This window comes from Accipiter gentilis, chromosome 28, assembly GCF_929443795.1.
Source record: "Accipiter gentilis chromosome 28, bAccGen1.1, whole genome shotgun sequence".
NCBI lineage: Eukaryota > Metazoa > Chordata > Aves > Accipitriformes > Accipitridae > Astur > Astur gentilis.
Window position 1 is genome coordinate 2577121 of NC_064907.1, and position 13868 is coordinate 2590988.

Genomic DNA, 13868 nt, shown 5'->3' on the forward strand with positions numbered 1-13868 from the left:
ATGACTGTTCCCTCCATGCATCAATGACAGATGCATGTACAAGGAAGCAGCTCTCTACTCAACTATTTTCATGCTATTGCTAGCAGACATCATCAACTTCTGGAAATGAAAGTGACAGAGGTTCTGCATTTGCCTTTGTCAAATTTATCACAAGGACAATTTCTATCCTTCAGGTAGGAAAGAGGTGAATGCAGGTAATGCTGCAGAGGTTTTTTTTCGTGATGAAACAGCTGTAAGGTGTTTTGAGTGACTTCCGTGCTCATTTAGGAATCTCCCAACCCCAGATTCCAAAACATGCAGATTAACGGTATGATCTATAGAGGGCTTACTTTGCACGATTAGTTTTCCTGTGAAGGCAATACAAGCAGAAGGAGAAACATTCCTGGGAGTAGTCAATGATTTGTCTAAAGATAAAAATTAACTGACATTTTAACAGCAATGCTGACATTACACTCGAAAGACTTACTGTACGCCAGCCTGCTTGAGCTGGGCAATGGAAGCTGAAGGCCAAAAATGCAGTCAGTGGGAAAATCTGGATTGTTTTCTCTGAACTGGTCAGTCATCTGAACACCATCAAGCCACAGAACTGTGCAGGATTGCATATCAACAGAAACATGTAGGATCAGAACTTGCTTTCCATAGTTTTGAAAAAACTGGGGCATTCTCCAAACATTTTCCTGATCAAGAAAATCCAAACACTTCACCTTCTTTGCTGAGTTTTTCATCCCATTGTATTCAGCCTAAGTTATAACATGTTGTTTCCAAGAAACATGTACTTGAATTCATAAATTTGCATGCAATGCTACAGAAGATTAAAATTAATATTTATTACATAAAGTTAACATAAAACCCAAACACAATGACAGGCTGGAAAATTATGAACTCTATTTAAATTAGCATTCAGTGCAAAGAGAGACTGCTATCCAACTTTTGCAGATTATGAAGAAGAGAAAAACAAAACACAGCGACAAAACTCAGTAACTAGTTCTCCCAGTTCATACAGTTTCTTCAACAATTATTGTTAGGACTGGATACTGATCAGCTAATGCAGAGAGCCATCACTGATCAATACATTCAAATAAAAAGGCAAGAAGTCCTGTATTAGGTCCTGATCAAAAGAACATGAGCAAGGGAACAAGACACCTCATTTCACCAGCTAGGACAAAGCACTTAAAAAAATGAAAGCATTCCTTCTAATTCTTCAGTGATAAGAGACTCTGCAAGGAAGGTATCTAGCACTTCTCCATCATTAGATGGGCCCTAAAAGCCCTCCTAGCACTCACTGCTACCTGCAAAATTGTAGACATCTTGGAAAGAAATTGTACTATCTTAGCATTGGAACAGGTAGATTTCCTGTATGACAGAGTTTCTTTCTAGGCTTAAAATAAACACTGCTGTGCCTCCAAGAGAAGCAGAACACTAAATTCACTCAACATGACTCAAGATCCATTTTGTTCTGAGATTTCATTTTTTACTGGATGACAGAGTTTTTATGGTTTCTGGAGTGACTTTATATCCAGGGATAACTTGGAGGTTCAGGAGAAGTTTTAAAAATTAGGATTGATATCTGAATGAGAACATAGTTCCAAACCCACATGGATTCTGTTGCCGTTACAATACAGCCCCAGCACCCAAAAGAAAGATACACTTTGCAGAATGAGACATGTCAGTAAGGTCAGGCTTGAGTGCATCAGAGCTGAGAACGCTTCACTATAAAGCTTTGGTTCTAGGCCCTTGCCAACTGTATTGGTAGTTGCCTTTTTAAGTGGAGCAAGCTGCTGATGTCCACTGCCCATTGCTACCATAGCTGGAGAAGCAGGCTTCCTGCTACACAGGCTCTGAACCATCTACAACTTCAGGAGCTGAAACCTGTATCTTAAATTGTCCCCTTGGAAATGAGGGGGCAGCTGCTGTAAATGATGCTGCACAGAGATACACACTTGATTACCAACACTGTTGCCAAGCACACAAAGTGCCATTTCTGGGCTAGCTGCAGTTTCCAAGTGACATGCACACAGAAGAATACCAAGGTAATCCAGTCTGGAAGCAACAGTGATGTGAAATGCTGCAATTAAACCACCACTACGAGTTAAAGGCTACAATTACCTGGCACAGTCAACAGCAGATGTTCTTTATCACCAATTATCTACACCACCTGAAGAGTCCAGCTAAATCATTATCTTTCACCAGAAGGGAACCAACATAGTTTTCAAGTTTCTTTCCTTAACCAAGAAAATACAATTCTAGGACTCTTTACTACCCTTAACATACTGTCCAGACATTTCCTGACTCCAAATTTGACTCTAGCTAGCAAGTGAATAAGCCTATATCAAATGAAATAGCTGAAACCCAGAAAAAGGGTTTGATAAAAAAAAAGAAAAAAAAAAGGCTATTAAAGCAAGTGATACAAATAACCTAACTTTAAGTAACTTAAAATTCAATTTTTTTTTTTAAAGAGACTTTGCTTCCTAGACTCTTTGTATTAAAAATGGAACAGATTTTGGTAAAAATGTATTTTTACCAAATCTCTTCTAGGGTATTTGTCAGCAACTGTTCTTGGGTGGCCATTTACAGCTATCACATGCTAAAACTAAAAAGAATAATGAAATCCTGCTCCCTGAAAGAATGCAAGACTCAATAATACATCTGGAAAAAGAAGGCATAATAGAGAATATGAAGTACATGGAACTCAGCAGAAAAGCAGATTTGCATGGTTCTTTTTATTCAAATCTTTTGAGATTTTTTTTTTATGTACATATATAGATATATATATAACACTTGCCACCTTTGGCAGCTGTTTTTTAATGCCAGAATGCTACATACAAGGTAAACAGGTACTTTTCATAATGAAGTGCTTAGCTCACTAAAGCTGTTTCTGGTCTTTAGTGTTGGGTTTTCTTTCAAGTTTTACTCCCTGTAGTATTTTGTGACTAAGTCATCCAAGATTTGCTACAACTAACACCACAAACTTTTTCAGAGGGTTGTTTTTAGTTTTCTTTTTTTTTTTTTTAAATAAATTCTTCCTTTAATTTTCTTCTTTTTTGTTCCCTCTTGTCACCTCAAGCCTCTAAAGTAGGTTGAAACATCTCTGAATAGATCTCATTTGGAGACATGGTCTGTTTCACACCATACGTATCTTTTTCAAAAAACATGAAGCAAAGCAGGGTCATCCCCTTTGCCAATTTCCAAACATCAATAGTCAACATCAAGGATTTCTACAGAAAAAGCATGCCATAGTAAGTTAGTAACACATCAGCTAAAGAAATAAATGGCAGCTTGTTAAAAGAAACCACAAATAAAGTTGAATAAAGCAACAAAAAACCCCTTCCTCACCTATGACACACTTATGCAGAGGATCAATTTACTCCTGAGCAAGCTGGCAAGTATCCACTGGTGGTCTAGTAGGGGAGAGGAGGGACGAAAGAATTTTAAGCTGAAAACTTTACTGACTGTAAAAGGCACAAGAGACAAAAATATTGAGGCCTTTCGACAAAAAAAAAAAAAAAAAAAGAGAAAGCATAATGAGAACTATTTTCAAACTAAATGTGTTTTACTGATCAAATGACAATGATAAAATTGAGTCTTAAAGAAGTGACAAGGTATTCAGGAGCAAATTTCTCTTCAACTAACAAAAAGACTGAAGACTTCAAATGGAAAAAAATGGTTGAAGAAAAGACATGTTTATCTCTTTAGAACCTATCTTCCAGTGCCTTCATATATACAGTATATAAATCTGGGTGTGGAATCAATAGGAATTCATCCTAGATAGTAGTTCCTTTATTTTTATTAAGTACTTCTTATATTTTAATCTCATCTTTAAGACTGGCAAAATTACTTGTGACAAGTATTTAATGATGAGATTATGGGGTATGTTTCTTTTACAGGATTTTTAAAATACATTCTCATCTGTTTGAATGCAGGTACCTCATCACAGATGAGACAGTGCATACAATTTACAAGAGAGATTTGTAGTAAAATTTAGAGATGCACAACAATGAACGTCTCAATATAATACTAACTTGGAACCCAGGTGCAAGTTTTTCAAACTGTACATGTATTTTTAAAAAGATATAGCCTTTTAAAATGTTTATATATTGAAGCATATTCATTAAGATCAAACACTTATTAAAACCAGTAAAATTACAGCAGCAATATGGAAGAATATCTAAGCTACCTGAACATTAATAATTAAAATAAAACCAAATATGAAATATTACATTACTCAGATGTTTGTGTTAAATAAAAAGGATAGGTAACACAGCAATTACTTATGACAAACCATCAAAGAATCTGGATTTGTTCACTGTATGATTGATACTGTTGTATAGTTCAATCAAAGTTACCATTTTAAAAGAAGTGTCAAGTGCTGACTTCCACCAACATTGTTCTGGAGTGTTTCCTGGAGAACTCAAATCTTACAGTCCAAGCCTGACTATGATCCTTTTTGCATCTTTGCTCTAGGAACTAAGGATGCTTTTAAATATGTATTCCTTAAAACTAGGCTTATTTTATTTACACTATTCAAAGTTTACTTTTCCTTCCAACAACAAAATGTGCAGGAGGATTTACTACATGCTATACAATGTAAAAATAGACTTTAAAAAGCCAGAACAATGTGAGTAAAACTGTACACTGTTTGTTCCCTGCTCCAGTTCATTGCACTATTAAGTTAAAATGGATGAGTTGTCATGCCCAGAAGACTTACTGTAGGATCAGAAAATCCACACACACACACAGAGGAGGTAAATGCATACTGATTTAGGTATAGTGCCGAATGAAAAAATAGTGAGTTATCCATGGAAAGCTTCTCATCACAGGAAGGAGCATGGCTAATTCCGAAAGACAGCCCTCTTCATGTAGGACACAGAACTGCAAAAGAACCACAAATACATCTTGATAAATATCAGTGAATTTAGTCTGTATAAAAATGTATTGTATATACTAAAATACTTAAACAGTGACTTCTATCCTATTAGTAACATGGTAAAATCTAGAAATCAGTTGAAACCGACAAGATATCCTCTTCTCAAAAGATAACTAAGTGACACAACCCACTATCTTTAACTAATATTATCCAGAAATGAGGTAACTAAAGGTCATGTCTTAAACAGTGCTTTTTGAGGTGTTCTATTAGAAAACAGAACATTAAATAAAAGGCAACTCATGCAGTTATATTTTAAAAATAGGCACTGACAATTTGAGATTCTAACTCTACTTTCTAATTCTGGTGTGTGTAGTTGAATCACACAGTGGGAAGATAAGACATGTCCTTCACGTGTTTCTCATTCCTGTTTCACATGTAAGACACAAACCTCAGAGCAATCCAGCTTTCAAACCAATGCTAGCACAACACAAAAGCAAATAAAGAAGTAAGGTGTAACAATTAAACAAAAACTTCAAAGGCAACAAAATAAATGTTCTTTTTCTGACATATTTGGATAATTTAAAAATGGAACAAGGTGTAAATTCTTGCTTTATTAAAACAAATGCTGGGGGTTTTTAAGCCTTTATTGGAAGCTTGGAAGATGAGATACAAAGTAGCAAAAGCACGCCTGAAGATGGAAAATGATTCTGCTTTCATGACATCTACATTCAGAAAAAAGCCTAAAAGAAAATACTAGACATATTTAATGTATTTTACTCAGCAGTAACGTATAGCATATTATTTTTAGCACTGTATTTTTATGTCACAATTACTGTTTGAGGACAACTGGAAAAGAACACAAGGCTTAGCAATAAATACATCTTAGAACAGTTTACTGTAAGGATACATGTATTTTCAATGGCATTTATTTCATCTATAAATACACAGTTATCTATTGTTATATATAATAGTTTTGAGAATGTCACAATTATTTACGCTTACATGTGTTCTCGAATTAAGGAAAAAAAAAAAGAACCTTGCAGGGGTACAGAGAATGATTTATTCATTTTGTGTATCGTACTGGTAGTATGTTATATTCAAAAATTATCCCTGTACATGAAGTTAAATTTTTGAATTTTGTGAAAACTGAAAGTAAAACCTAGTAATCTTGAAATAATGTCCCCAGATGGGATACCAGACAACCTATCCCTGGTATCTTGATTCTGTGTATATCTACAGGCTAACATTTCATATATATCATTGATTTGTTCCATAAGTAGCTAAATTAAGGAATCCTTGCTTCCAGCAGATTTCCTCAGATATTTCTCCTTACCATCGTAACAATAATACTAATTAATTCCCCTTCCCACAACACCTTCTTCAGCTTCTACTTTAAATTTGCTATGAACTCCATCCCAGCAGGTCCTCCCCATATTGTTCCTCTGTCCTCATGCCTCCAAACTGGTAGAAGGTATTCTAAGTGCATTCACCGGTACATGAATCCATAAAAGCGATCTGGCCAACTGGATGTTGGCTTTTCAAAGCAAATAGACTTTAGCTCAATAGAAATAGTGGTTTCAGTCCTTCTCCTACCTCGATGCAGTTACCTACAGTATTTGTGAAATGCAGTTATACCCACAACCCTTCTTTCTGTCTTGTGGGGTTGAAATTGGCAATTATTATTTGTGAGGCTGAAGAGACAGACAACATAACCACACAGAGGCATTTTCTTCAGAAAGCAATCTAATCTTGCATACTTCAAGGATTACAGATGCTACTGCTTGTTGCATTATTGTACTTGGCAAATAAATCATAATGCAGAAAGTCATTACATTATACATGCAAGAAGAGAGACTGAAAGCTTCTGTTAAAAAAAATTCAACGGGTATAGTCAATAAAAACATGCTTTCATCTAAGGATATGGTATCTATTCTTGTTGCGACACCTAAAAACAATGCAACTACAAGATATGACAAAAATATCTCCATCTGTGCTCCCTGCTTTACAGCTGAACTTGCGCACAAGAAAACTTTGCTGCCTACTTACTTGTGTAGGTCTTTCAATGGAAACACAATGTTTTCAAAGCATATTATATTTGTTAAACTATCCAAAAAGATCAGTAGAAAGATGAACACAAACAGCACTTAAATACAGTGAGTTTACTAAGCTGCTACCCTCAGTCTGAAAGTGTGCCAAGATCAAGAATTTCAGTGTTGGCTTGATATTTCTTTCCCTGTCAGCAAGCGCATTCCCCCACCCTCTTCCAAATCTCAGTTTCTACTTCATGACCCCTAGTGAAAAACTGTAATAAAAATATTAATATGTTAAAATATATTCAGAAAAATGTAAGCACAGTTGCAAATGCTTATAAATTTCACGTTACCATCTATTTTCATTCTAAACTTATAAAATATAATAGGAATCATACGCTGGTAGGGAAGAACTACAATTTACTTGCAAAGTAAATCACTAAGTCCCTTACTAACTTTAGGACAGAAATGCTCACTGAAAAGTAAAAAGAAACAGAACCCCATGAAAGGAAAAAAATCCCTTTGAAAATAATTTAGGTTGCATCAAGAGTAACATGAACAAGAGAAGGTAAGTTACCGCACTGAACTAGACTCTACATAGAATACATACATAGTCTGGCTTTGGGATACTTACCTCTGAGGAGGTACTCCTTATGGAATAGATCCAGGGGAGAGCTAACTCATCACTGGAAAGAGGGACTTAAGCATGAGGACAAAATGATGATATTTTTAACATTTTGGGGGACACAGGGAATGGCCAAAATTGGGAAAAGAAGATGCTTTAAAAAAACAAAACACCAGAAATAATTTCAAAACTAATAATCCTATTCAGAAATGCTTATGGAGAGGATTGTAGTTTGTTTTTTTTTTTTCCTAACATGAAATGCACTGAGTTGCATTGGCCTTTTTCACTTCTCTATTATACTGGATTTGCATATCCCATGTTCTGAGGATTTTCACTTCCAGCATTTCAGAAGCATTAGCTGGTTATGAAAAAAAGTGCAGGAATGATCTATGGTAACACAGAAGGTCAACAGCAGATCTGGTGGCAGAACTCTCCTTCAAGTTCCAGTCCCATGCTCCAGCTCTTGCCCAAACTGCATTGCCAAAACAAACGCACTCACTTATTATTAAATGAAGATATCAAGTATTAGACAACACACACAGAGGGAGACTGTATGTATCTTCCTACATGATCCAGATTTAGTCTTTCACAAATTTCAGAATTATTTTGGCATTTAGTTCAAGATATTCAAGATGGTGACAATTCTACAAAACACTATGAAATTCAGAGAAAATATAAACTTATTTCACTGTCTTTTTATCAGAACACCAGTGAATTTGGCAAGATTTCTTGTTAAATCAACACTTATTGCTCAGTCTTATGGTTCCATTAACCTTTCCAGGTTTACAGCATTATTCTTTTATTTGTCCCATTATGTTATGCCAACAATACAATGGCAATTGTTAGAATCACTTTTTTCCTGATATTTTTCCTTCAGCTCTTGCTTCTAAACAATCTAAGTAACTTTTCAACAGTAACCAACAATATCTGGGCAAGTTTATTACTAATTCTGTGGACAGCCATAACACCCACATAAGATGGTATGTTCTAATTTTTTAAAATACCATAGAATAAAAAGACAGTGCTGCTTTAAAAAAAAAATCATTAAGGACTGCTAAGATTTTTTTTTTCTTTGCTCTGTAAAATGGAATATAGAGCTAGAAAGGTTTCACCTAGTGCTGACAAATGCCACACTTACCAGATTTTCCATAGTTACACATACCCTATTGTCACATATAATTTACTGCCTGTTTTTCTGTTGTAAGATTGGAAAATGATCCTCAAAGAAACAAGAAGTTAACAGATTTTAACAGAACAAAGTATCCTTGGTGATATAATTCACATATTTCAAAATTTCTTTTCTTGATTAAAGCTTAATAAAAGGAAATGGAATCCAGTGTAAGACAATAGCTAGATCATAGAGTAAAAAAAAATGTAAAATGAATACAATTATCACTGTAACATAAGGATGATTATTACTGGGTCCAGAACTTGTTATCCTCCTGCTTCTTTTAGAAAACAAATTCAAACCCCTAAATCCTCATAATAATTTCACCTTGGCAAGACCTTTTTAGTCTTTCCAGTGAAGAGAGCAAACTCTTCAAAAAGTAGGTCACTCCTTTTGAAATTCAAGGAGTAGGCTGGCATTTCAGGTACAAAAGCTGAGCTGAAAGTTGCTTTAAGTGATTGTATAGAATCATCGAATCTCCCTTTAACAAGCTTTAAAAATAATTTCCAGACAATAGACAGGTGGCTGGGAGTATTTTGTACCATGTATGAAGTCCCACTGAGGCCTCAGGCCAAAAGTTTTAGTGGCAGAAAAACAGAAATAGATTTCAACTTCAGAAACAATTGGAAGACTTTGCCTGTTCCACAGGATAAATCTACACTACAATGTAACACTGTCAGCAGAGCTGTAAGTACTTAAGGTAATCGAAACACAGCAATATGAAGCTTAGACAAGGCTACATTGAAAGGAAGAGTAATATTCTGTGCTCACTAGCTTGTATGGCTTCTTGCCATTGTGCCAACAGACCCACAGAAGATCAAGAAAGGCTTAGTTCTGTTCAGTAATAAAATGGTAGCTGAGGGAAAAAAATCACCTTTTCTTTTCAGTATGAGTGATATGAGTGATTACTCTTCATACTCCCATAATTTGTGTTCTACAATTCAGAGACAACAGTGCTTGTGTATGACGACCTGTTTGATCCAACAGAGTTAATGTGAGTATGATGATTTTGTCATTGTTGCATCTAGCTAGTAGAACATCCCTGGTGATTTTAAAGTCATGAGCATGCAGAGGCAGAGGTAGGAGGGAACCTCAGTATCAAGCTTCCTAAATCAGCCTGTCATATGTTCAGCTAATCTACTTTTATAAGCCTCCTCTGCAGAAGTTTTCTCCATTTCCCTAGGCGGCCAGTTTCTTCTCAGCATCCTAGTAATCTGAAAGCTTTTCTGGATAGCTAAGTCTAAAAATAAGAGCAGACACTGTAAAGAACACTATTAATTTCAATCAGCTTCTACCAGATGTATTATGATGAAGAGTAAATAGCTTTAATTATTGGCAACAGTTCATCCTCTTGGGTCAAAGATTCTGCTTAACAAAAAAAGTCTAGCGCTATCACTATTAAGAAAACCTTGATCCTGAGCCTAAATGGATCTCAGCTCATAATCAAATTCATCTGTCTAATTTAAGAAGGATTTTCAGAAAGGGTAAGTTAACAATGGAGAAATCAAAGGAATCAACTGAAAGGATCGCTGCATTCTTACTGTATGTGGTAGTTCTGCAATGCTACACAAAACTTAGAAATGAGCCTTTTCCAACAGGAAGTCTATCAGACCTTCTAGAATACTGCACAGCTCTCTCTTCAGATTTTCTGAAGCAACAGCACACTAAATTTCATCCACAACTTTAACCTGAAAGCACTTTCGAATCTCTGCAAAATGGGAGTGATTAGAAGTCTGTGTAAGAGATACAAAAACCTTTAAAAATCACACGGACGGACTTAAGTCAAATGACTGTATTTGAAAAAAATATTGAGACTTGGAAAGCATGATACCAAAAGAAGAGAAAAACTTGGCAGTATATGAACATGAAGCAGAACAAAATATATATTTGGGTGGCAAATAAAAAGGCATCCATCATCCTTTTGTATACCCATTTGTTCAGATTTTGGGAGTTTGATGCATACACTAAACTTTAACCACTAAGATGACGGTACCGTTTATATGCCAAGAATGAAGTAAGAACATAAGCATTAGTAAGATCTAGGCAAAAAATGAAGTCAGAAGAAAAACATTTGAAAGTAATTTAACAACCTGGAAACTACCTGGAACAACTCCTTAAAGCTAAAGCAAGCAGTGATTTTCAGCATCTGACATTCTAGTAATATAACCAATGTATAAGACTGGAAAATAAATGACTTGTACACAAACCTTTTAAATAAAATGTGAAGAAGGTATAACAAGTAAATGTAAAGTAAATAATTTTTACTATTGATCAGAAGGTTAACACTTAAAATGAAGCTATAAGCACTTCATCTAGCAAATGCATTATTACCATAGGCAGTTTGAATTCTGATTCTGAAAAACCTGTACAACACAAGTTTTTAACTATACCCATTTAATTTTGTAAGCCATGCTGCTCTGCTCCGGTCACTGTCCTTCACCTATTTGAATACACACCACAAACTTTGCTGTATTGTACTATTACAAACAAAATAAACATGTTTTATTTATGAACTATATGCTCAGAAACCTTGGACAAATTAGAATCACATATAAATGAGAGTTGTGTTTGATAGAAGGGCAACATAATTCATGAATGCTGTAGGACTACTCTTCAAATACACATTGTAGTACATTAAGTTAATTTAGAATACAAAAAGCCCTGCTAAGACACATACTCACCCTTTAAAATATAGTCTGTTAACAAGCTTGGCACTTTCTCGCTGTCCTCTTTCATGGCATGCAGGACTGAAGTATGAAAAAAATATTCAGATATTTAGTCATAAATTAAAGACAACATTCTCAAAAGAAATACCATGGAGCTGTTTCAATTACTTATAGGGATATAACTACCAGATTAGGAAGAAAACTCTGAAATGGCATATGAGAAGATAAAATGAGACACATCATATCTCCACCCTTCACTTGTATAATTCTCACTGAACTCCACAGTAGATGGATGGTTAATTATGACAGTAAAATGTCATTAGTCATAACAAAAAAAGCACCTATTCCTTATAAAATAATCTCTTAAAAATAAAGTCACCATATCCAAAACTAAAATGTGCTAACAGCTATTGGAGGGTTGGGAATCTTAAGCCAAAAAAGTATGCTACATTACTTAATTTATTTCCCTGATCTCAACTCAAATCATGGAATAATGACACTTTTCTGGAGAAAACCTGCTGTGAATGATCTGATGAAAATGTTGGTGGTTTTCTTCCCCTGAAATGGTGAACATTAGCAGCTGTAGCTTAAATACATGACTGAATTTGGCATTAACTTTGAATACTGCCAAAATGCCATTTTTGTTACTTGTATCAAGTCAAAATTGTCCATCCTTGCATATTTCTGAAAAAGGAAAAACATTTAGACTAGCTAAACTTGACACATGTAAGCTTGTCTCTTACTCCATAAAGAAGAACAACAATCCTTTATGAAGTGCTCTGGAAATGACTTAAAGAATCAAAAGTACAGAATTATACTGAATAGCAACAGTATTTAATAAAGTCCAAATTCCTCACATTGAGACTCTAAACTAACAAGTGTTTTATTTCAATTTTTATGTTGAAGTAAAACATTAGTGTTCATAACTATGGAATAATACACAGCTTTAAAAGAAAAAAACCCCAACCAACGAACCCCAAACACCTGCTTTACTGTCTGCCTTAACAACAGCAGAGAGAGTGAGTCAGAAATCTGCAACTGAGTCACAGGATCAAGGTCCAACCAGCCCACAGAAGGCAATACTGTTAATACTCTTTACACTGCATTTGTACAAGACTTTTTGTTAATAAACTGTCAAACAACACAAAATGTTTTCAGGAGGCTTTAACCTCTCTCTGCTTAATACTGAATTTTTGAGAATATTTTCAAGTGAAATTTAAATACGGCAAGAGGATAAATTTCTCTGCAGGAGTAAATATAAAATGAAATATCCATTTGTCACAGAATAAGTATGAATTACCAGCTAAGGCTGCCTACTGAAGAAAAATAAAGGGAATTTAACTCCTGCTTAAACATTTAATTTACTTGAGAATTTGTAAAATACTTCTTTTCTCTTTCCAGGAAAAAATCAATGAGTCTTTTACCATCCCTCAACCACCTGAGGAATCACAGACGCGTGCTGCTGGAAAGCACCCTAAGACGTAGTTATATCCAAAACCCTGCACTGAGATCTGATCAAATACATTGACGCACTGTACCATCTGTTTTTAAACTATAAACCTATAAACCTCAAATGAAGGAAATGTCATTGACTCCCAGAGATGCTCTGCTGTATTTCACCACCTTAAATTATTTTTTTAAAAATACCACCTTATTTTTCATGCAAATTAGAATTTAAAAAAACCAAATCAGCGGACTTTGAACTTATAAATAATTTTGAGGATCTGGCCTAAAAAGATGTGAAGAAGGGGAAATTCAAAGCACTGTGAGAACTCTGGTTTACACTTCCTAATTATTAAAATCTATTAACAAAAAAAACCCAACCCAGAGAGAAGCAGGCTGTTTTAAGGGCAAACAAGTGCAATCATTATACAACTACTCTTAAGTGTCCTAACATCCATTCCAATTTTTGGAAGTCATTACAATAACCTCAGTAAAGCACAGCCAGTTGAAACAAACAGGGGTATATCAGGTACTGTAAGACAGTATTGCAAAATTCCATGACATGCAGTATTTTCCATAAGGCCCACCTGTTGAAATAAAGTGAGAACATTTATTTCCTGATACATGCAAGTTTGTTTCTAGCCTTCAGGGTTCCAGAAAACAGCTAGAAAATAAACATACCACCATGAAGGCTCAGAAAACAAGTAAAAGCTGGCCAAAATGCATGGTTAAAAATCATGCAATCTTAAGTACATGCCACAGGGTAAGGGGGAAGAGATAACTGTATCGATTGATTGGTTTTGAGCAACCACAGCTGGAAATACAAAGAGGAAAGGATCAGCAGGGGAATTTCATATGCTCACTTTTGGTTAATGTTTGAAGATCTTCAACAGATGGGGGTCCATTTTTCTTCTCATAAGGAATCACAGTTGTTAAGTACTGTCAAATGAAAAACAGTGTTACTTGACAGTCCTTTCAAGCAATTTATGTTGCTTGCATTTTATTTTGCAAAAGTTGTAGCAATTGAAATTGCTAGCCACCAATAAAAGCTTTTCAAAAGATCATATTTCAC

At 35.1% G+C, this 13868-nt stretch overlaps 1 protein-coding gene across 4 annotated transcripts in view; it reads right to left on the reverse strand.

Annotated features, from left to right (window-relative positions):
* Positions 1-836: 836 nt before the first annotated feature.
* Positions 837-13868, reverse strand: part of FEZ2 (fasciculation and elongation protein zeta 2) — a 31302-nt gene continuing 18270 nt past the window's right edge. For 2 of the 4 annotated variants that reach the window (XM_049830786.1, XM_049830784.1), the window contains 2 exons: positions 13660-13735; positions 11441-13383 (listed from right to left, as the gene is read on the reverse strand). In XM_049830786.1, coding sequence (XP_049686743.1) covers positions 13322-13383; positions 13660-13735 — 138 coding nt within the window. In that variant the 3' untranslated portion in view covers positions 11441-13321. The other 2 variants (XM_049830783.1, XM_049830785.1) reach the window with 2 other exon arrangements.